This window comes from Tursiops truncatus, chromosome 11, assembly GCF_011762595.2.
Source record: "Tursiops truncatus isolate mTurTru1 chromosome 11, mTurTru1.mat.Y, whole genome shotgun sequence".
Lineage (NCBI taxonomy): Eukaryota > Metazoa > Chordata > Mammalia > Artiodactyla > Delphinidae > Tursiops > Tursiops truncatus.
Genome location: NC_047044.1, coordinates 79,096,098 through 79,121,260, shown reverse-complemented (window position 1 = coordinate 79,121,260; position 25,163 = coordinate 79,096,098). Strand labels below are relative to the sequence as shown.

The 25,163-nt window shown below is 39.7% G+C and overlaps 1 protein-coding gene across 8 annotated transcripts in view; it reads left to right on the top strand.

Moving 5' to 3' along the window:
* CCDC91 (coiled-coil domain containing 91) overlaps positions 1 to 25,163 on the top strand; it is a 417,526-nt gene that overhangs the window by 385,202 nt on the left and 7,161 nt on the right. For 2 of the 8 annotated variants that reach the window (XR_012324472.1, XR_012324474.1), the window contains 3 exons: positions 7,820 to 7,890; positions 18,271 to 18,524; positions 20,098 to 22,991. The exons of 2 other annotated variants lie outside the window; for them this stretch is intronic. Coding sequence is in view for 2 of the 6 variants with exons in the window: in XM_073788904.1 (XP_073645005.1) it covers positions 20,098 to 20,106 (9 nt within the window). In the remaining 4 variants the exon portion in view is untranslated. Of the gene's footprint in view, positions 1 to 7,819; positions 7,891 to 18,270; positions 18,525 to 20,097; positions 22,992 to 25,163 lie in introns of those variants that run through there. 4 more of the 8 variants (XM_073788904.1, XM_073788908.1, XR_012324470.1 and 1 more) reach the window with 3 other exon arrangements.

The following is a 25,163-nucleotide window of genomic DNA, read 5'->3' as shown; positions in this document are numbered from 1 at the left end:
GCTTTTTGTGAAAATTAACCTTGTAAAATGCCCCATAGAGTAGACCTCACTGGCGTGGCCACCAGTTCACAACAAGCCCCCTTTCTCTGGGAACTGCCTACAAAATACAGGTGCAGTTGCCCACAGACAACTGGCCAAACAATATTATTCTGCCCCTCTAACGCTGATGGGCTAATCCACAGGTGAAGACCACATTGGCCTCCTGTGAAGAGTCATGTGCTGAGATACTTCAACTATTTTACCCTAGGGGGCCAGACATGAACTCTGCTTCTGAGGTCAGAAGTCCCCTGATCGCTGCCTTCCCTGACTCTTGGATTCTTTGAGCTACCCAAATATTCTTCCAATATGCCAGTTGGAAGAATACTTTTTTCCCTTAAGCCAGCCAGAGCCAGTTTCTATTACATGCAACCAAAAACGTATTAACCGAGGCAATCCAGCACAGAGCCCAGTGCATAATCCCTGGATACCCAGCGCTTGTAAATTCTTCATTTCCTCCACCATACTAATCCTCATCCAAAATGGGAATACTCTTTGCTTTATTTTTAAGGAATGTTAAAAATATAACTGAACCAAAGCCCCTATTGTCTAATAAAGCCAAGTAAATCACAGAGACCTAAAACTATGAACAAACAGTGCCCGATTTAGAAGTTCTCTGTCATTCAGAATCTGGAGTAGAGGTTTAAACCCAGCCTCACTAAATGCTGATTCATGTTGCAGTTCAGTGGAGCCTTACTCAGTGATTGCTTTGAAATCAAAACCAGAACAACGTCCCTATGCTTGATATTATTCTGCATTGAGTTAGGTATTTTTATTCTGATAGTTAAACTGACTGGAATCAGGAAATGCTATATATGCCTTAAAGAATGATAAAATACAAAAGAATTATTCATTCGCTGAATTTAAAAAAATAGTCTTTGCATAATAAATCCTGAATAAGAAAAAAAAAAAACCTATGTAAAAACCTGGAAAACATGTATGAAACTCCAAGAGAAAAAAACGAGAGTTATTGAATTCAAGCACTTATCCCCTAGTCTGCTGTTTACATACCAGTAAACAACTCTACTGTGTCTCTGAAGACTACCAACAGGAAGCAGAAAGCCAAAATAAATTAATAGTTCTTAGGTTGGGAATTGGATGCAAGTGATCTCACTGAAAATATAACTTTTGTCAAAAATTTATCTCTGATGAAATTAAATACCAATTGATAAAATTCAGTTGTGCCTTTGATGAAAATATATTGTTTGATTTTGGAAGTTATGTGTTGGCATTCTCAAAATTATAAAACAGAAACAAATTTTAGGCTGTTGGGAGAGATTTACCTTGGAGATGGTACAGTGTTTATCTTAGACACTGAAAACCAGTGTACACTAAGAAACATAATCATTTAAGAACAATGGTAACAGCTACAGCAACAAACTGTCAAAGAACAACACCACCCTCCCAGCTCTATATGAAGATATTCAGGGATTATTTGCTTTTTATGAAGATGCCTTTTCTGGAAGGTTCCAAACAAACTATGTTGCTTTTCAATAAATCTTCATCAATTAAAAAAAATAGAAAGCCAACGTGTTCTGAATCCACAGGCCACTTACTCGTGGGCATCACCACCATCATCATAGTAAGTGGGCAGAAGCAATATATGAAAACTCCCAGATGTGACTGCCAGAATTTTTTTAAGCCAGGCAAAACTAAAAATGTTCCCTTTATTTCATTGAAAAATAAACACAGTTCCATACACCGAATCTGCCATAATGCAGGGGCTCCTTGGGCATCAATCATTGGTCTATATAAATAGAAGGAAAACAGCTGGTAAAATTTTCTTTGCTCTCACCTAGTTTTCTGTTTTCTTTTCCCAGAACCATCCATTCTCAACAAGCTGATCCCCTTTAAATTCTACTTCCTCCCACCCTGGGCACTGCACACTAGACTTTTCCTATGCAGTACGTGTGGAGTTAAATAATAGTTTGTGTTAATTGCCATTTATAATTAATAATCTGTGTTCTTATTTGTTTATATGTATCTCCTCCTGAAGGAAGAGCCCACATCTGTCTTGTTTATTATATTCCGAAAGCATTTCCTAGTACGTAGCCTGTGTGTGGATTTAGTGTATAATAGTGAGTCCATAAATAGTTGAATCAATCAATCATTCCACTTGTAATGTAATAAATCAACTAACCCTGAGCTAATAGAGTGACTACTAATTTAAAGGATTAGCTAAAATTGCTGTGTTTCTAAATGAGGTTCTATAAGAAAGTTAAAAAACTGTCATAAAACAGTAACCAGCCTTCTGAGCACTTTAAAATGAGTCTGCATTTCCAAATGCTACAAGGATGACTAAATCATAGCTACTAGAATGCTACTAAATTGATATGCTACCCAAATTTACAATATCCTCTAAGAGTGTAAGTAGGGAAGGATATATGGCAAATTATATATATATGAAACAATTTCTTATGGTACCAAGAGATACCTGACCTCCTGGTGAGTGCGCTGTAGGGTAAATATTAGACTCACTGGTCCATCAGGTTTCAGCTACAATAGGAGGGAGGAAGAAAGTTTGGAGATGAGATTGTATGCATAGGGTTTTGGAATCAAGAATAGGAGATCCAGAGGGCCCAGTAGGAGCTGCGGGTGAGGAGAGGGGAGGGTTTGGGATTGGGTCAGACCAGGGAATATTCAGAGCAATGTGGTGTGAGAGTCCTGGTGATAATGGACGCAGAAGGATACTGATGGCCTTTTAAAATCCAATTCTGACTCCCAATTGTTATGCAAACTGGTCTTGTATTTTTGAGAAATACACAGAGATGAAGAAACAAACTCATTCAAAAGGTAGGAAAACTTGACTCAGTCCTGGCAAAGATTCAGTTCTCAGAAGTCTGGAAGCTGATTTTAAAAGAAATAACTGAAGCCACAGAATGTACAAATCACTGACTTCAACACAGCTCAGATACTGAAGCAGATTATAGAAAATGTTTTGTGGCAAGATGTATATGTAATGAATTTTGAGAGCTTGCTCTTTTGTGTAGGTATTCTTTTCTAAAAATGTTAGAACCACCGGACACTGTGGAAAGCACTACCTTTATAAAGAAACATACTTTTCCTGTAATTTTTTAAATCTTTCTCTTTGCCTGCTTTCCATAACTGCTAAAATTGTAAATGTTTATAGATTTATAAAAATGTTTAGCAGTGTTTCAAGTAGTAAAATTTTAGTAATTGTCTAACACACTTTATTTTTCTTATAATTTTTTTCTTTCTCTCATAATGCAGGGAATAGACTTTTATACTTTGTATCAAATCAAAACTGACATGTTGGCAGCAGTTACATAAAATGAGATAAACTAGGTAGAAATATCAAATCAGGTCCTTTTAGGCTTGGAACCAGTCTGTAGGTTCCAAGTAGTCCAGATAAGCAGCTACAGTTATTGATGAGTGAGACATATTCTCTTTTATATGAATTAAATTCTTTCAAAGTGTCACAGTGATTCTACCTAATATAAACCCTTGGTTATGCTGGCAGTTCCCCACATGAAGAATTCTTGTACTCAGGAATGTGTTTTATCTCTATTCCTTAGAATTTGAAATGCATATTCTCTATTATAGATGTTAAGTAATCTACCTGGGAAGCCTGAAAATTCTACATAGCCTATAATGCAGTGTTATGTAGACCTCAACCTTAAATGTAATGGTGCTGGTGCCCTCATTTTTTTATTCTCTCTTTCTATGTGATCTCTTCTGATTCCACAGCTTTACATACTCTCTGTATGCTGAAGACCACTGACTTTAAGTCCAAAGTCCTATATTCAGCTGCCTACCCTATATTTCCACTTAGATGTGGTACCTAACATGTCAAAAGCAGCGCTCTTCATCGCCACCTCACCTCTGCCAACCAGAGCTCTTTCTGTGTCTTTTCTAATGTTTTCCATCTCAATGAATATATCATCCTTCTCCATTTCTCTCTTTTATCTCTCTCTCACTCCCTACTTCAAATTCAGTTCTGTCAGCTTTACTCCAAGACTTATCTTGAATCCATCTACTTTTTTCCATTCATTCTCATGACTACCTCCCTGACCAAAGCCTGTGTCATCTCTTGCCTAGACTTGAAATAGTCTGCTCAGTGAGCCCTTGTTTCCATTCTTGTTCCCAAAAAAATCAGTTCTCCACATTACAGCTAATGATTTCCTAAAACCTAAAGTTATTGAACCAACTAATGTCTCTATGGGAAAATGCATTCATAATTTCACTTTGGATGCTAGGAACATATACAGTGTAGTAGGAATAGATTCAAGTCTTTGGTGGTGGTTTTAGTCATTGGGGCAGGGTTGCTAACAGGATCAAGTGCAACTGGTAAAAGTATGACTGAGCTGAGGAAAAGGAGAAAGTTGGTAAATCAATAGTTAAGAGACCTGCCAGTGTGCAATGGGTATGTATATACTCTTTTGGGATCCAGCTGGTTCCTTTTCACGTCCTTTTCTTCTGTATGGCTTAAGCTTTGACCTGCCTGCTTCTCTACTGTTACTTTTATCTACCAGAGTATTTCCTCCTTGAAGGTTTACAGAATTCAACATTATAAATATCCACAATCTCTTAGATAGTCACTTCAAGATTGGTTAGGAATTTTATTCACAGAGGTGGGAAAAGTGGAAGTAAAATTTTCATCCAGAATCGTGTATACTACAAAAGAATATGTAGCTTCAGTCCATTCTGGGCATTTTCTGACTGAGCTAGCCCTGGCTTGGGGTGTGAAGGACCAATATTTTCTCACCTTCGTTAGCCTTCTTCTAGGGAAGAGAGAGGCTTCTCAGCCCTCATGAAAACTTTGTTCTCTCCTCTTCCTGCCATGTGGCACCACCAACCCTACCATTATAGTGGACACTGACAAATCAGGTAGGAAACTTCAGTAAGATGGGGGTGGGGTTGGAAGAAAGGGGGAGATAGCAAAATCCAAGAATTCCCGAACAGGAGCACCCTGTCCTGTTATGAATAGCTGTTCTAATTATGATATATTCAATTGACTAACAGAAATGCTTGAGAGGTGGAATGTATCAGGTACCCCTGGGGCAGTCAAGCTTGCTTCAACAAGCTGAGATCACTGTCAGGTAGCCATGATTCTTTCCTCTATGAAATAGAGAACATGGGACCATATAAGACCACAAGGTTGGAGCAACTCCATGAAATAATTTATGTCAAAACGAGGAGTTTTGGGCAATGAGGTGATCTTCACTCTTAAATTTTGTGCTATAAGTATTTTTGCATACTTCTTTCTCTTAAAGAATGAAAAAATAAGAGGAAGGCTGTATCTTTAGTTTGCTCAATGAGAAGGAAAAATTGTAATTGGATACCCTTACTGTCAATCATTTAGCAATGCTTCTGGATAGAGATTAGGGGAACTTTCTATATATGCATTGTGTAATATGATAACCACTAGCTATGTGGGGCTGTTGAACTCTTGAAATGTGGCTAGTGTGACTGAGGAAACTAATTTTTAAATTTTATTTAATTGTAATTAATTTAAATTTATATAGCCACATGTGACTAGTAGCTACCATATTGTAGATTTTGAATCTAGGAATATCCTTGCCAGGGAAAAAGCCGTGACCAGGTTTATTACCCCTGATCTTTAAAACAGTCATATTTGTTCTCTTCCACCCTTCTTAAGATTAGTGTGGAGAGTAAGGAAGTCATGAGTACAAATGCGTGTGAAACTCTCTAAGGAAAGGTATTTGCCAGCAGAAAGCTGAGAAGACAGTGCTGTTGAGAGTTAATGTTATCATGACTAAAGAGTAAAAGAGACCTAATAAGTCAGGATAACCCTCTGACTGATGTATGACTCTCAGAGCTAGGAACATTTGTAGTTGAGTGCTTGCAAAGAAAAGAGATCTCTCTGATCTTCGGCCAAAACTTTTCAAAAAATCAGAAATTCATCTCCTAAATTTGAGGAAATACTTTAAATTTAGTCTTGATTTGCTTTTGAGAGGGATCTGGAGAATTAATATAACTTTAATTTTGAAAATTAAGCAGAAATTGAATAACCTCATTATTCAGTTAATTCAGAATAATTCAATTTATTTATTATTCACAATTGACTAATAAGGATTCAGACTTCCAAAATGGATTTTTAATTAATAAAAAATAATGTCGAATTAGTTATGAGTCTTCAAAAATATTTACACTGTTTCCCAATAATTGAATTTGTTGAGAAATATCATTTCATTTAAAAAACATGTGTTGAGCTCCTTCTATGTGTCATGTATTGTGCTAGACATAAACAACTAGTTAATGCTCTTAACAGTTCTTTTTAAGAAGAGGAAACTAAGGCTGAGAGCAGGTCAGTAACTCACCAGTGATCACTGCTTTACAAGCACTGCTTCATCAGGTATGAAGCTGGGTTCCAACCCACGTCTACCTGATGCCAAAGTCCATGCTTTTCAGAAGGGGGAAACATTTTCTTCCGCCAGTTACGTTCACCTATTTTATTTAACCTAGCCACTCAGTCTGTTTGGATTCACTTTTGTGATGTATCCCCCACCAAAGCATGCTGATGATCTTAAAGAATTTACAAACTCCAGGCTCAGCTTCTTGGCAACCAGGTTATGCTGAGTGGTGCATCGCCAAACCTGCACTAAACCCTGTAGCTTATTGGAGTGTTAGGGTTTCTGCTGATGGGGCAAAGTTGTGGGAAAATCATTTCCCTTCTAAGCCAAATTCCATTTAATTGCCATTGTTTACCTGGTGGGAAAAGATTTACATTCCACAGCTCAGACAAATCAATACTGCTTAATACTGTGATTTAACTTGGAGTTACACTAGCTAAATGACAAGAACGCCTGGCTGGAATATAAAGTCAAGACATCAACTACTACACTATTGGCTAATATAACCTAACAATGAAGATTCTTCCAAAAGACTAATCTTCTCCCAAGCTCTAATCAATTCTTAAGGGAAATCATCAGTCCAAATCAATAATAACTTGATGGTGTGATGAGCATTATAACCTTACATTTTCAGAGAAGAAAATAGAAATGGTTTGACTAACGTAATTTAATTCTAAGTCTTAGTCATAGAGCACAACACAGAGCCAAGAATCACTAGCTCCTTTCCTCAAATTTTACCTATTATTTGAAATTGATACAGCTCACCAGTGATATTAACATCAGAAATTACATCACATCTTAAGTAATTTGGAAATACACGATAAGAGTATTGTTTCCATTGCAAAACTTTACTGAGATTTGTATTGTTCCCTTTTATAATTTATCACAGTTTATTCAGGATGGAGCCAGTTTATTCAGGATGGAGCTGGGTTCAAGACTCATGTCCGTCAGCTTAGTATTTAACCTCCCTTGTGCCTCAGTTTCCTCAGTTTTAGACAATAAAACTCACATCATAAGCTTGTTAGATTAATACATGTAAAACCATTAAAATAATGTCTGGCTCACAGCTCAGAGTTTATGTTCTGTATTCATAAAGAATAAAGTTGCTGTTTACATTATCTTTACTTTAAAATTTTTCATTATCATTTTTGTTAATATTTTTCATATTGATAGAATGTCACTTTTTAGCTTTTAAGAATACTTTTGTTATATTGATTCATTTGTTCAGATTGATGTTTTTTCTCTTCTGTCAAACCATGTCTTAATTTATTTGAAACACATTTATGATCTGTCATGTTTCAGCCAGATGTCCCATTAGCTTCTAAAAGTAAGCTTAGAATTCTGTAAAGCATCTTCAGAGAGGGCCTATAATAATGCTTTACGGAATGATTTTTTTTCCAGTGGTGGCAAAAATTTTGAGAATTCTAAAATGCTCTTTCCTTCAACAGTTATCTAAAGTTAAGCCCTGAGCATCTGACCTCCATGCAACCTCCATATTTCACTGTTGTGATTGTCTCAGGTATGTTTACCTTCAACAGACCTAGTCCCCTAATCTCTTTCTCCTGCTCCTGGGCCAGTCTGCTGCATTCCTGTCTGCTGTGAAGAGTGGTGACAAATACTAATCTGAACTAGACCACAGTCGCATGAAGTCAGATGGAGGACTTGGCCTTGTATCAAACCTTAAAGCAGAGGGGAAGGGTGGAAATGCTGTCTTGTAAATAGCAAGCCACCCAGTGCGTAAGCCCTGAAAACATGTAAATAACACTACATCTCATATGCTTTATTTCTCAATTTTGTCATGCTACCTTTGCCAGCTAGTTTAACTGAGTACGATTTGCAATGTTATTTTATTGAACATTTTTTGACAATTTGAGTACAGCTCTGAATGTAGTATTAAATCCTCTTCTGGCTCAGCAGATTGCAAAATTGCACGCTCTGTCTACACATCAAATCCTAGGTCTGGAGGGGAATTTAGACTTGACCTAGTCCAGCACATCCAGAAAACACTGCATTTGAGCTCTCTCGTAGCAGATGGTATTTCAAGCTATCCTAAATGACATCTTTACAAGAAGATTAATTATATTATTACAGACTTTCACACAAAGGTTAAAATTAAGCTTGGCTTCCATTTCTTATAAATTCATACAATTTTTTCTTCTTGTTCAAGGATCTCTAGCCAACTCCAATGGCTGGACCAGTAAGTTTAATCACACTTCTGTGACTAGGAGGAAACTAAATATCATAAATTATGTTAACAGTTTAGTTCTAAATTCTTTGTGTCAGCTTTATGTGTCAGGTTTGGGATTGGTCAATTTTTTTAATCCATCAGGGATCCAGTGTTGCAGAAGTCCTAAAGAAAAGCTATTCTGAAGAATTCTCAGAGAATCAACTCAATTCTGGCAACTCTTTTTTAGAGATTTTGGGATGACCAGAAACTACACTGGCACAATACTTAAAGCTTTGGCCTAACATGAATTTAAATTATAATTACATTATAATATTTTCTAAGAATTCCGTAAGAAAAAAATTGTATATGGTCAAAGGAAGGAAAAATTGCTTTAATCAAAGTCCCAATGATTGAATAGCATATATTCAGTAACAGAATGAAGATTTACCTCAAAACCATTGGGCCTTCTAGCCTCACAGTTTCTATTATTATTTAGAATTGTTTTTCAGCTATAAGTTGACAAAGATAGATTGCTTTAAAATTTTAGCTATATGGCATTTTAAAGTTCTTTTAAAATAAATTCACATTGATTTTAAACTTAGCTCTAGTTAGATTTTTAATATGTGCTCAAATTGCAGAATTCTTCATAATCAACATCTATTATCTGTTCATTTCATTTATGATTAAATAGTCTCTTCATCCATTTATTTATTTTTTAAAAATTATTTTCCCCTCTTAAAAGAAACTTATTGCTCTGTTATGTGTTTGCTTGGAAATCATTCAAACTGTAGAGACTTCTGGTCTTATTCTCTCCAGTTCTTCTCTGTTTCTGGGACAGAGGGTGGATCGTATTTCCCTAAACCGTGGCAGTTAGATGGGGCAGCGCTATGATACTAATGGATGATGAGCAGAACTGAAGTGTATCATGTCCAAGCCAAAACATTCAGTTACTGCTGCCAGACTCACCAGCCCAAAGCTCTCTCCCCCTGCCGGGTGACAGTGGAAGAGACCTCGTGTTGAGATTGTGGAGATACAAGGTCAAAACAGCCTACATCACTGAGTTGCTTCAGGAAGGACAGTTGGCTTGGAGGGTCTCATATCCACATATGGTTTTAATTGAATGAGAAATAAACCTTTTTTTGGCATGTCAAGTCGCTGAGATCTGGGAGTTTTCTATTGTTGCAGCATAAACCTGATCTATCTTAATATAACTAGACAAGATAAAAGAAAACTCAGGAGGAAATCTAACTTCCTTGAGAATCTTACTGAGACCTACTTAGACCTTGTTGTCCCAAAGAAGATCAATCAACTTCCTCAGCAATGAGTGTTGGTTTAGTGTCTAATGTTTGTAGTCACTACACAACATACCTGGGATACAAAGATGTTGAGGATACAACCCCTTGCCTTCAGATTGCTATAAAAGTACTTCCTGGGATGATGTCAAGCTATTCAAAATTGGGAAATTTTACTGAAAACATTTTTCTTACCAAAAAAATTCTTAATCTGAAAATAGCACATGTGCGCGCACACACACACACACACACACACATTGTGTGTATGCATCATACATTGTTATGCATTCAGTCTGCATGAATGTTATACATATATGTGTATGTATACATTTGAAGGGGTGGGGGAGAGAGAGAAAGATACAAGGCACCACATTCTTCAGTTGATCTTTCACTAAATTCCAAAATCCAGACAGAATAAATTTGTAATCAGTGTAGTTGTGGTCTACCTGACACTGCCTTGCACAGAATAAAAATGGCTCCCTGATAAAATGGAAATCACATATTTCATTTCCAGCCAGTCTGTAACTGGTCATTTTTGTTTGTTTGTTTTCTTTCTTTTGCAGAATGGGTCAAAGTAGTCTGAAATGAATTAGTGCAATAAGAAAAAATATATAGATAGATAGATAGATAGATTTTTTTTTTACCATTACATCGTATTTACACTTAGTTGCAGTTTTTTGTACTAAATCAAATGTAGATTTTTATTGAATTACTGTTAATGCCAAAGAACTGCTGTTCAGTCAAATAGCTGTTTCATGGTTGCACCTTAGCTTGCCTCTGGCCTACCTGTGCCACTGGGTGCTGACATACCCTTCATATATCACAGGAGTGAAGACACTAATTTATGGAAAATCTGGGCTTAGTTTTTCTTCATTTAGTTGAATAATCCAGTTCTTGAAATTATCAGTAATAAAGAGATAATTATGATTAACATTTCTACCCACCTTTTCATAACTAAGGGTTTCTTTTAACATATATTTCAGCCCTACAATACCTCCTTCGAGTGGCTAATGGTGTTCTTATATCACATGTTAGAAAAGTAAGACTAATTAGCTTATCTAAGAGACACAGTTATCAAGTGAACAAACTACCATCCAAACTCAGGTCTGTGCTCTGATAACATATGTCAGCACAATTTTTAATATAAAAAATCCTTTTTGCAAATACTCCTTTTATAAAATATTCCTTTTTAAACCACAAGGATTCAAAACTCCAGACTGCTCTTAGAATTACCTAAATAATCTCTAACAGCATTTCTAGAGGAGTAGTCGTGGGTCACCTGCATCAGAGTCAGCTGGGGTGCTTGCTAAAATGCAGATTTCTGGTCTCCTGCCTAAACTTTGTGAATCAGAATCTTCTAAAGAACATTTCAGAAATTTTCGTTTTTAACTTATTTTCCAGATGACTCTAATATACAGTAAAGTTTGAGAACTGCTGAAACATACTTACAATCATTATTCCCAAGCAACTGGGAGACTCTCAACCCTTACAGAAGTGACTCCAATTTTATCAGAAGAACACCTCAATAAGGCCCTTTATGTTTGACCACGTGACCCATGTCAAGAATCTAAGGTGTGAATTCAGTTTAGCTAATAGTAGGAGCCAAGGCGATGCAGTGGTAACCAAAGAGCAAGGGGTAAGGAGAGGAGTACTTTTTCTTAATTTGGAGAGTAATTTGAAGAAACACTGAACATAAACATACTAACACATTACTTTAAAATATGACATTGAATGCTGGCTTTAGGAAACATAAAAAAGGCCAAAATTTGTAAATTTGGAGGCTTATGCTAAAGAAAAATTTGAATATAAAAATGAAGTAGGTGGTTGGGGGTGGAGAAGTTAAGCAAGAGGTTGTCTGTCACTGGATGGAGAGAAGAGAAACAGACAAGTAGAGGGTGTGAAGAGCAGCATTTGAAAACAAAACACAATCTTTACACACATTCTTTTAACACAAGGTTAAGTGGTGGTATCCTGTTTTGCAGTTTCAAAACCTGAGTCACAGAGAAGTCCCATGAGTTGCCAAAATTCAATCGGTTAGTCAATGGCAGAACAAACCCAACTTTGCTCCAGTGACTCCAAACCCACTGCTTTTCCACCTAATTATATTACATTTTCTTTTGTTTTAAACCTTCCAACTAGTTTTCAGTCCATCTGAGGATATTGTATCTGTCTGAGTCAATATGAACTAATATGGCAGAGCTTTGGGTAAGCACGTTAGCATTTTTGAGCCTTTCTTGCAATTTTTCCCCCTTTGGAATAATTACAGACTGCTGTGTTTTAATTATAGTGACTTTTAGGATGCTCCAGATTTCTCCCAAACAGTTGGCTTTTGTGTTTTCTTCTTCTACCTTTCATCTTAAGATTTCTAAACTCTTCTGTATCCCAGTGAAATTTTTCCTTAAGAAGAAACCCTAAGTGATATATAGTCCACCTGAGTGACATGGCGGAGGAAGACACAAATTAGCTCCACTGAATACTAGGTGTAAATGCTTTCAGGTAGCTCTTCTTAGTTGAAAACAGTATAAAGCAATACTCCTTTTCCAAACCATCTGGAGGCAACTTACTGGCAACGAACAACATGGTCTACATAAAAGTACTAATTCTGATTTCTATGTGTCATCTGCATGTTGCACAACTCTGTAAATTATGCATAGAAACAGAAACTAGGAAAAGGAAGCAGCTCTGCAATGTGCTGTGATTAAAGAATCACCAAGCATCACCTTACTTGGCTGGTAGTTAGGGTCTATGTTTGTTTATTTAAAAAAAATATGCAGGTGTAATGGAATGGCTCCTCCTATAACGTGCAAAGTAAATAGATAATTGTATTTTGAAGGCAGCAGTGTCCTTTCCGTAAATAATCCATATATCAGGTTTTTCTGCCCATTAAGGTTCACCTTCCTGTGGTATATTTAAGAAAGAAAAGAAACTATTTCATATGTGTTTCTGAATCGTCAGTGATTGCTACTCACCTGAGATACATGGTTCTTTCTCTCCTTGGTGTGTCACTGCCACCTCTTCAAAGGATTCCGTAGTTCTGTAATTTTTGTCTTTTAAAAAAATCTGCTTTGTTGAGGTATGACTGACATGTAAAAGCGCCACATATTTAGTGTATACAACTCGATGAGTTTGGGAATAAGTATTCACAGTGAAACTGACACCACCATCAAGGCCATAGACATATCCGTCACCTCCCAAAGTTTCCTCCTACCTCCTTTATTATAAGAAAAACAATAACTATTAATATTATTATTTTGTAATAGAACACTTAACATAAGATCCACCATCTTAGAAAATTTTACGTATACAGTATAGTATTTCTATCTATAGGCACTATGCTGTATAGTAGATATCCTGAACTAATGTATGGTATTTAACTGGAACTCTGTACCCTTTGATTACAACCTCTTCGTATCCCCATAGCTCCAACCCCTGGCAATCATCAGTGTACCATCTGTTTCTATGAGTTTGACTGTTTTAGATTATACATATAAGTGAGATCATACAGTATTTGTCTTTCTGTGCTTGACTTAATTCACTTAGTATAATGTCCTCCAGGTCTATCCATGTTGTTGTAAATGGTAAGATTTCCTTCTTTTTTAAAAAGGCTGAATACTATTTTATTTTATGTATATCTCACATTTTCTTTATCCATTCATCTGTCAATGGACATTTAGGTTGTCACTATCTTGGCTACCGTGAATAATGCTGCAATGAACATGGTAGTGCAAGTATCTCTGTGAGATCCTGATTTCAATTCTTTTGGATAAATACCCAGAAGTGGGATTGCTGGATTATCATATGATAGTTCTATTTTTAATTGTGTCATGTCCTTCTTTACTGCCATCTCACAGTTACAGACATGTGGCTGGAATTCTGTCCAAAATATATAAAGAATTCTTAAAGCTCAACAATCAGAAACAAATGACCAATGCAAAAAATGGTCTAAACACCTTAACAGACACCTCACCAAAGACATATAGATGGCAAATAAGCATATGAAAAGATGCTTCACTTCATATGTCATCAGAAAAATGCATATCAAAACAATGAGATACCACTACACACCTATTAGAACAGCCGAAGTGGAGATCACGGATGATATCAAATGCTGGTGGGGATGCAAAGTGACAATTTAGCGGAAGACAATTTGGTGGTTTCTTACAAAACTAAACATACCCTTATTATACAGTCTAGCAATTACAATCCTTGGTATTTACCCAAAGAAGCTGAAAACTTATATTCACACAAAAATCTGCACATGGATGTTTATAGTAGCTTTATTCATAATTGCCAAAACTTGGAAGCAACCAAGATGTTCTCCAATAGGTGAATGGATAAATAAACTGTGGTACATCCAGACAATGGAATATCATTTCACACTAAAAAGAAATGAGCTCTCTGATCATGAAAAGACATGAAAGAAACTTAAAAGCATAGTAAGTGAAAAAGGCCAATTTGAAGTGGCTACATATAGTTTGATTCCAATTATATGACATCCTGGAAAAGGCAAAACTATGGAGATAGTAAAAATAATAGTGGTTGCTAGGGGCTAGGGTGGAAGGAGGGATGACTATGTGGGGCACAGAGGATTTTTAGGGTAATAAAACTATTCTGAATGATACTGCAGGGGTGGATATATTTGTCCAAACTCGTAGAATATACAATACAAAGAGTGAACCTTAGTGTAAACTGTGGACTTGGGTGATGATGTTGTGTCAGTATAGGTTCATCGGTTGTAGCAAATGCACCACTCTGGTGGGAGACGTTGACAATGAGGGAAGCTATGCATGTGTGGAAGCAGGGGCTGTGTGGGAAGCCCTGCTTTCCTCTCAATTTCGCTGTGCACCTAAATCTGCCTTAAAAGACAGTCTTTTAGTGAAAGAAATGAAAAACAGTAAGAAAGAACTCAGCTACAAACTTTCTAATGCTGCTGACTTAGCCGTAAGTAACTGGAAGCTCTGTCATTACACTAAAAAATATAAAACCTGGCGGAGTAGCCATGTCCATGGAAGCAGCTGCTACACCAGCACATTCTGACTGACCCGCTGCACAGACAGCACAACCAGTAGCCACGTTCACAATGGACTTGGGACACATTTTAGCCCCAAATGAGCAGGATATGTAAAGAAGGAAAAGAACTCTGAATGTTGATGCGCAAACCCGGGCCTCTCCCACGGAACCGCAATAAGCGTGCTCAGCAAAGATGGAATTGAAGCTAAGAACTTAGAGCTGGACCACAGTTGGCTTGGCCGGCATCAGAGCAGACGGGGTGGTCGGACCCTGACCTGGCATGAGACGGGAAATTTGGCTGCAGGACAGAAGGGCACACTCTGCATTAGGGCAAAGTCTCAAAGGAGACCTGGTGTCCCGTCGTGAGAGATGGAAGCTCTTAGATAAGCAGAGAGACAAGGCTCCGGCAGGGCATGTAAGGGAACAAGGTTTCAGGCAGGAAAGTAGGGGAGGGGCTTGGAGAAGGCCTGGTGGGGGTAGGGTTTTTACTGTCTGAAACCAGGATTGGCCGTGGAGAGTTATCTTCTGATGTCTTTAGCTCCCATTAATAAATGACAGCAACTTACCTGCACTCTGCATCCTAATGGCGCAGCAAAACCACCGCCTCTCGGCCTCACACTCACGATGCTGATCCGCTTTTGCCTGTTTTTTTCTAGGATGGGTAAAGTGTCACAACTCGGGCTTAGGCCTCCCTGGGGTAAACATCAGGCATTCGCCTTGCCGTTGGCCAGAGAGCTGCCTGTGGTCACACATCAGAGACAAATTAACACTGGCACCAACCTTGCATTTGGGAGACAGGGTAAGAGTTTACAGGCTCCCGAGCGCTTTCACAGCCCCTCTCACTGAATCCTCAGATCACATCTGGTGCTGCTCAGGCACATCTGGAAGGCCAGGCGTGGGTGGACCACGTCTGGAAGAGTGGGGGGTGGTGGGGAGGGAAGACACATCGGGCACTCTCCCCTCCCCACCTTCCTGCCTGTCACTCTCTTCAAAGAACTCAGGGCAGGGAGTCAGCACACGGGACTTCTGAGCCCCATCTTCCTACTGACTGACTGTGAGCTCAAGGGCAAAGTCAATTACATATCAGGTGATTTCTAAAGTTCCCTCCAGCTTCAAGGTACATTCAAGGTCACATTCTGTGACAACCGGGAGAGGTAGACAGCAAGGCTAGTGATGCCTTCCTTGAAAATGGAGACCCTGTTATTCAAAGAATTTAATAATTCCTACCACCAGTTACACAGGTGATAAGCGTCTCTGGACACTTTCACTTAGTGTTTTTATCATGATATCACGCACACACACACACACACACACACACACGCGCGTGTGTGCGCGTGTGAGCACACCTGTGGATTATCCTCGACCTGCCTGGATCTGGCTCAGATAACCTGACACAGATAAAAGAATCCGTGTTTTCACCTAAACTGTACTAATTACTTGGACAGTAGCTGGCTACATAAGATTTCACAGGTTGACAGCCTGCACACAGGATTTGTCCTTAAGCCCTATTTTATTTGGCTGCCTGAGTGTTTTGTTAAAAAAAAAAATTAACATGTGGCGACATTTTAAATTTGGGATATTTTACATAAAAACTGAAATGTTTCAATTCTCTTAAAAAAAAAAATCTGGCAAAATGACAATAACTGGCTAAAATGAGTTCATCATTATACTGTCCTTTCAGTTCGTGTTTTCCAGTCTTGGCACTGTTGAGATTTGGGGCTGAATAATTCTTGCTGGTAGGGGGTTGTCCTGGGTAGTTGAGCTTTTCAGTCCTGTGCCCACCAGATGCCAGTAGAAGTAGCACTTTTCCTTCTGTGTGACAACCAGTGGTGACATTGCCAATGTCCCCTGGGGAGAGGGGGGCAAATTGCCTCTGGTTGGGAACCATGACTGACTGTCGGCGTTTGAGTAGTGATCCCTGGACAATAGAATTGTAGAGCCGGAAGATGTGTAGTGCTACCCTCTGCTTTTACAGAGGAGGAAACTGAAGCTCACCCAAGAGGCGAAGTAACCAGCTCAAAGCGGCACAACCAGGACAGCTAGGAACAGAGCTAGGGCTGGAACCCTGATCCTCTGAATCCTTGGGCAATGCACTTTTCCCCTCCACTTGCCGCCTTCCAGGCCCCCACTCACCTGCCGGCTCCTAGGGCTTTAGTTCCTGACCTGGGAAGTCTGACTGCTCCTCTCTGCCCTCTCCAGAGCGCACTGAGCCCTGCTCGGGGTGCCCTGATGAGTGAAACTGAGCAGCCCTTCACTTGCGGGGAGCACCTCCCCAGCCAAGGTTGCCTGTGCTGTCTCACTCAATAGGAAGGGTTGTTTCGTAAACACTGACCTTGTTCTCTGCTCATTCAATAAGGATTGTCCTCATTCCCAGCTGATTGAGATCACCAGTCTCTCCTGCGTTCTTGAAGCAACATTTCCTCTAAAGTCACTTATAAAATGTGCAGCCAGACCACACGTCTGTCTGAAGTCGTTTGTCACTCTGCAAACTCCTCAGGAACATGGTCATCCTACAACAGTCAGAGGATGTTATTTATACACTTAGAGCTTGTTTCACCATCGCAGGTCTCGTCCTTTTTGATAAAAAATGATTTTAAGGACATATTAATGATTTCCCTCAAGAGATATTTTCTTTTCAGAATAAGAGATTCCTCTGGCATGAGAAAGTACATGTCAAGGCTCTTTGGGCCAGGAGCCCCCAGTACTTGGGTTTACTTTCGGCTCTGCCACTGTCAGTCTGTATGGGCTGGGCAGGTCCATAGCCTTCTCAACTATAGAACCGTGTGTGAGTGTGAGTGGCCATGAGATCCCTGGAAGCTCTCACATGGAGTTAGTTATGTTCTTGTTTCATCTGTTAGAGTCCATGTGAGATTTCTCCCCTTATCAAGTCCTGTTCTAATTGGTCTATTGCATTTTTGACAGAGAAAGCCCCAAAGACACCTGTTATAAAATGTTATTCGTTTACCTACCTACAGGGGGCCACCCCATAGATTAAGTAGAAATTTTCCTAGTTAATAGTGAAATACCTTAGTTAGAAAGTAGCTTTGCCAGATGGTCAAATAGTTCTTCACTCAGTTTGTGGGTATGTCCTCCGTGGATGTCCTGCTGAAGTGAGAATCATCTGAGCATGGAATGACGCGTGTCCCCCTCCTCCCCCTCTCACCACCTTCCATCCTCCCACGCAGTGTAGGAGGGCTTGTCGTGTGTTTTCCTACATTGTTATCTGGAGCTTCTGGATCACTGCGATGTGACCACTCAACACTGCCGTACGTGTGTTCTTGTTGTCTTGTTTTCCATTCTGGATACATCTCTCCCTGGTATAGTTTCCTACCATCTGTGCTTCTGATCATCTCATCCTTTTTTTTTTTTTTCTTTTCTTTTCTTTCCTTTTCTTTTTGTTTTGTTTGTTTGTTTGTTTTGCGGTACGCAGGCCTCTCACTGCTGTGGCCTCTCCCGTCGCGGAGCCCAGGTTCCAGACGCACAGGCCCAGTGACCATGGCCCACGGGCCCAGCCACTCCGCTGCACGAACCCTCCCGGACTGGGATCCTCCCGGACTGGGGCACGAACCCACGTCCCCTGCATCGGCAGGTGGACTCCCAACCACTGTGCCACCAGGGAAGCCCCTCCTTTACTTTTCTTTTGTTTTCTTTGAACTTGGAGAGAAAAGAAACTCTGCATGAAAGGTAATGATAATAGCAGAACAGTATATAAAAGCGTTGTTGGTAACATTCCTTTGTGTCATGTTTTGGGTCAGTCTGATCATGGGTGTGTCTGGACAAGTGGAGAGGGGGAAGGAGAGCCGTAGGAGCTGAGATGCAGGAACTGAAGAGATGAATCAGGAGTTAAGGGTGGGCTGCAATTTGGACGCACCCAAGACACACCTGATTCTGAACATAGCTCTAGCTATAAGACTGCCTACTGGGGATAACCTGGTCAGGAGTGGTTGAGGAACTGGGCAAGGCTGGGCCCATAGATGAAGCCTTCACTGCCTAAACTGAGCAGGGCCAGAAAGCCAATGTAGTGAGAGTCATTTTATCTCCAAACCTCAGCCATGCTTAATTTGACCCACATTGTGTGCCTCTGTGTGGATATACGTATACTTTATACTTATGTCTCTTTATTAAGAATGAAATCAAATTGATTTAAGTTTTTGTTTAACATTGACTTTGTATCAAACGTTTTACCTATTATTTTAGCAGAAGGTCACAAGAAATGCTAAGGACAATTGCTAGCTGCCCTTGAGTATAAGTTCTCCCTTTCTTCCTTAGCAAGAAAGTCCTAAAGTTTAGCTGGGCATGTGGCACCTCAGCTAAAGACTCCATCTTCTAGCTCATCTTACAGACTGATGTGACCATGTGACTAAGTGCCAATGGGATGTGAGCAGAAGGGATGTAAGTGACGTGCCTTTTGCACCCTTGAAAAGGGAAGGATTATGCCCCGCTTCATCCTCTTCTCTCCAACTGGCTGCAAAGCAGACATGAAGGCAGGAGTTGGGAACAGACAGTTTTAGCCCGGAGATGAAAGTTGAGTGTTAAAGATGCAAAACAGGACCAGAGGAGCCTGGTCCTGAAACTGTGGAGTCCAGATTGGTTATGGTCAGACGGTGTCATGAGAGAGAAATAAACTCCTGCCTCTTTTGAGCCACAAGTATTTTGACTTCTGTTACAACAGCCAGACCTGTTTTCTAATACTTGCATTCATTTTTCTACCCTCTGTGCAAATGAGCATCTGAGCCTCAGAGGCAAATAACTTGCCTAAAATCATCTATAGAACAGTCCCTCCAAGCAACCAAATGTCTTGCTTTCTCTTAGACGTCATCTCTCATATGGAAATGCCAGTGAAATCATACAGCTCTTTCCCCCCACCGAAAGGAATGCCCTAGTCTGAAGCAAGGGTACGCCCTAGTCTGAAGCAAGGGTACGCCTGGCTAAGTGGGCAGTGGTGCTTTCTGTTAACCTCTGTCCCGGGACTCCAACCACATCAGAGGCTGAGTTTTGCAATTAAGATAATCCATATGGTACATCCATAAATCATAATCATGATCATCTTTACTTTGTACCAATTTTACTACTAACTGTTTACACTTAAGGGCTTTGGTTTGGAATTTTATATAGTTAAAACGAAATTGTTTAGCCCCGAAACAGAGAATATGTTCCAAGGTATTTTATTTGTTCACTTAAAATTTTTAAACATTGCATGTTAGTGAGATGTGGATTGTGACAGCTATCATGGCATCTCTAATTTATTTTCTTTCAGGAGGCCTGAGGAGCTACTCATGAGATGCCAAATGAGAGGACAGCACACTTTCTTGGTCATCTCTGACTAGCTCTCTTGCATCTTCATGGTGATCTCAGTGCTTCTAATTCCATTTGGAAATTTCTGGACTTGTTTTAAGAACTACTTGTGCAGGACAGCTCAGTTATATCTGTGAGCCATAACTGAATGTCTCTTATCTCTGAAGCTATTTCCAAGGTAGGCAAACAAAGGGAGAGGCAGGAAGAAAATTTCTTTCCTTCTGCATATGCAAGCACTGGTTAACCATGGAGTACAACAAAGGTAAGGTATTATATTGTCTGTAGGACTGGAAAAGCCCTTGCATCAACCACTGTGTTCACAAATTGTGTTTTTACTTTTGCCTTTTCCACAATCTCTCATTAAATATTTCTCCCTCTTCCCAGTGTTATCTATCAATTATGAAATGCCATTTAACTAGAGCATCTGAGCTCTCATTCGCCGAACATTTTTACAGTTTATTGTTCTTTATCTAGATGTCTCATCCATTTTATACAACTTCTTTTATCAACGATAAGTGAAATATAGATCTTACATCTTTACTGCTCAGAGAAATACATTCTTATGGTAATGTATATGTGGTTGGGGGCAGTGATGGTAAGGGGGAAGAAAGATGGTTGTCAACTGATTAAAAGGTTAGGCTTATTGTCTGTCTTGTCAGGACTGTGAGTAGTCACACAGCATGGAAGCGAGGCAGTATGGATTTATTCAACTACAAATATTCATTTTTTTTAAATTGAAGTATAGTTGATTTATAATATTACATTAGTTTCAGGTGTACAACTTAGTGATTCAATATTTTTCTAGATTTTACTCCATTTAAAGTTATTACAGAATAATGGCTATATTTCCCTGTGCTATACAATGTATCCTTGTAGCCTATTTATTTTATACATAGTAGTTTGTATCTCTTAATCCTTTACCCCTATCTCACCCCTCACCCCTCCCCTCTCCACACTGATAACCACTAGTTTATTCTCTATATCTGTGAGTCTGTTTTGTTATACATATTCATTTGTTTTAGTTTTTAGGTTTCACATGTAAGTAATAGAGTATTTGTCTTTCTTTGTCTGACTTATTTCACTAAGTGTAATACTCTCCGTACTATCCAGAGCAATCTACAGATTTTAATGCAATTCCTATCAAAATATCCATGACATTTTTCAGAGAACTAGAACAAATAATAATAAAAATTATATGGAACCACAAAAGACCCTGAATTGCCAAAGCAATCTTGAGAAAAATGAACAAAACTGGAGGTATCATTCTCCCTGACTTCAAACTATACTACAAAGCTACAGTAATCAAAATAGCATGGTACTGGCACAAAACAAACACATAGATTAAAAGAACAGAATAGAGAGCTGAGAAATAAACCCACTCACCTATGGTCAATTAATCTATGACAAAGGAGGCAAGAATATACAATGGAAAAAAGATAGTCTCTTCAATACGTGGTGCTGGGAAAGCTAGACTTCTACATGTAAAAGAATGAAATTAGAACATTTCCTCACACCATATACAAAAAAAAAAGCTCAAAATGGATTAAAGGCCTAAATGTAAGACATGAAACCATAAAACTCCTAGAAAAAAACATAGGCAGAACACTCTTTGACATAAATCGTGGCAATATTTTTTTGGACCTATCTCCTAAAGCAAAGAAAATACAAACATTCTTGAAGGCTTGCTATGTGCCTCTGCCTAGGGATAAAACGTTGATAAGAGTCTACTTCTGGGCTTCCCTGGTGGCGCAGTGGTTGAGAGTCCGCCTGCCAATGCAGGGGACACGGGTTCGTGCCCCGGTCCAGGAGGATTCCACATGCTGCGGAGAGGGTGGGCCCGTGGGCCATGGCTGCTGGGCCTGCACGTCCGGAGCCTGTGCTCCGCAATGGGAGAGGCCAAGGCAGTGAGAGGCCCGTGTACCGCAAAAAAAAAAAAAAAAAAAAGAGTCTACTTCTGCCTCAGGAAGCTTATAGTCTACAGGGAGGCCAAGTAACCAGTGATTTTAAAACCCTATGCTGGGGGACATCATGGGGATGTTTACAGGGTGCTAGAGGAAAATGTAGTAGTGACATCCAACTCAGTCTTGGAGAATCAGGGGTGGTTTTCTGGAAGAGAGGGTGATATTTAGGTGAAGCCTGAGTAGAAGCTGCCCATGTGAAAAGGCAGAGAATAGCATCGCAGGACTCCAGAGATGAGAAAAAGTAAGTTTGGGAACACTGAGTAGTTCCAGACATCTGGAGCATGGAGTGGGAGTGGCTGACTGATGACAGCCAAAGCAGGGACCATCTTCAATGTCCAGGCGAGCTGAGATATCAAGTAGGTAGGGGTCAGAGGTCGAAGTAAACAGGCATCCAGCCAGGCTGGGGAAGTTTCATCCTCATCAGTGCTGAAGTTTGAGGCTGGCAGAGAGGAAAGTGTTAAAAGAAAACTAGAGAGCTTTACTTGATGTGACTATTTTATTGAGTGAGAAAAAAATTGTTCACCATGAGGGGTACTTCAAACCCCAAACTGGTATGAAGCACAGAGATATGAGGTTATGAGATGCTCATAAACTGAAAATGAGGAAGGTGTTTCCCTTCACAGTGATTGGTTATTTCAGTGGTGGTTTCCAGATGACAGAGGATTGGTTAAAAGTGATTATCTTACACCATTTAAGGAAGATGAATTAAATTTCTTTTATGATTATCTGTGGCATTTACAAGAAATAACCTAAGTTAAGTTGTGCTTATGTTCATGAAACAAGCTAGATTTAATTTTGCTTACATAACTTCAATGGTTTTATTGGCTTGGGAGATTTTCAAGCCTGTTCTCCATTTTATTTTATGAAAAGGAAATAAAACTTCTGGTGTCTACTATCTGTCAGACATGGTATATTCCTAGTCAAACTCTCACACAAATCCTTTAGAAGATATAATTATCAACATTTCAGAGCTGAGGAACGTGGTCTAGAAAAGGTGTCACAAAACGGATGAGTAGTACATCTGGGTTTCAAAGTGATTTAACTCCAAAGCCTGTGTTCTTTCTGTCTTCAGCAGTGTCCCCAGAGCAAAGGGTCGGCCAAGACAGGGCAGGTTGTAATGAACTGGATAGAAGCGACAGTGAGTCCGACCTGGGCTTTAGGTAACCACATGGGGACAGGGTAACATCTGGCACAAGACTTTTAGGGAGAGGGCTATTTTGGGGAAAACACATTGATAAACTGCCCTGGGTGTGGGACAGGAGGTCCCAAGGTCAAGTCTTGAAGAAGACAAAAGCAACACCAAGTTTCTCTACAGAGAAAGTTAACTGGTATTTGGGATATAAGCAAGAAGTTAGACAGAAAAGGGGAAGAGTTAAGAGAAGAGGCCAAGCATGGTGGGAGGTGGGAGCTACAGAGAAAGGTGTCCAGGGAGAGAGGCCCCTGGTGATGAGATGGCTGAAAGGTTTTCAAGCCTGGGAATGTCTAATATTTAATCATAAGTTGGTTGCTGCTCTAAAATCTCCAACAGTTGCCCCAATTCTCCTATAACAGTGTGGTGCACACACTTAAACAGCCTTGTGTTTGAGACGGGCTCAAGGGGAATGCTGAAACAGGAACAAGGTGACCGCTTGGTGTGGAGGGACAGGGAAAACAGAAGGGAGACCAGGCATAGACAAGAGAGGGGCCATACGTGGAGTGATCAGGCCTTAGCCAGAGGTGGCCAGGACAACTGTAAACAACCTCCTGTCCACATGCCAAAGATTAACAGAGCTTGAAAAAGTCTCTAAATGGCTTACCTCATAAGGCATGAGAATTCAAAACAATTTCATTTAAATCTAAAAGGGCGAGTTGACTTTAGCTGACATCTGGTTTATGAAAAGAAGATATTTCTAAAAGAGCTACTCAGGATTAAGTGGGTGACCTCAGACAGCAGTTAATTTTCCATCCTCGGTAGTATTCAGGGAAAGGTAATACACACCCCGGGTATGGCAGTGAGAGAGCGGGTTCAGGTATTAGATTGGCATAAACTATAGAACCTGTTGAACTCTCTTCCAGCGAGTCCAGATTAACTCTAGAAAAGCAGCTTCCAAGGCTCCTAAACGAATTAAGAGTCTGAGCAAACAGGGCTCAGATTGGGAACACATGGTGACAAAGCTCAGCGTAAAGGAATAAAAAGTCCACCCCAACAGGTTCAGAGTAGAACAGAACCATTCACATCCAAGCAATGGACAAAGTGACCACTCTATTGAGATGGGTTCCTGGTTCAATGCAGACTTCTGCATGTGCTCCCTGTCACTCCATAACTAGTGGCTTGGTTTAGGCAGCCAGGATTTGATTTCAGAGCAGCTGGTGGATGTAACTGTCTGAAGATGAATCTAACATGGGGATGTTCTTGCCTTTTGAGATTTAGGTTCAGACCCATTTGTCCCAGCTCATTCATGATGTCCACAGGGCTGGAGGCATTGTGAGGGATGGAAGCCCATCAGCTTCAAGAGAGCAAACAGTGGTAAAGAGAGAAAGACTGAGAAGCAGCAATCTAGGGAGAAAGTCAGGAACAACTAGCTCTCTTTCTCCTTGCCTGGCCAGAAAAACCCTACCAGATGCTGCCTCAGTCCTAGACTGTTTGCAAGGACAAAGTACATACCAATTGCTAAAAGGTAACTGCAAAGATTATAGTAAAAAAAAAGTTTCTTGGCTATTGTCTAAAAACATGCCTAAAAGAGTATATATATGCAAGTTGGAGAAAAATACCTAAGTAAATAAGATATCCTGCCAGTGCTCAAATTTTACATGTCAGCCAGGGATGAAGAGGTGGAGTACATGAAATTCATAGATGAACTATGCATTTGCAAAAAGTAGACATTACTGGTTTGAATTTCAGCTCGTAAGGTTTTTCTCCACCCACTCATGCTAGAGCAACAGTGAAATGTCAGAAGTCATGAAAGAGGAAGAGGGGCAAAGGACCTAAATCAACCACAGACCAGATCATCAGCCCTGGAAAACTGACTGTAGGCCTCAAACAAGTGCTGATATTTGAATGAAGAATCAAAGTTCCCACATGAAACCA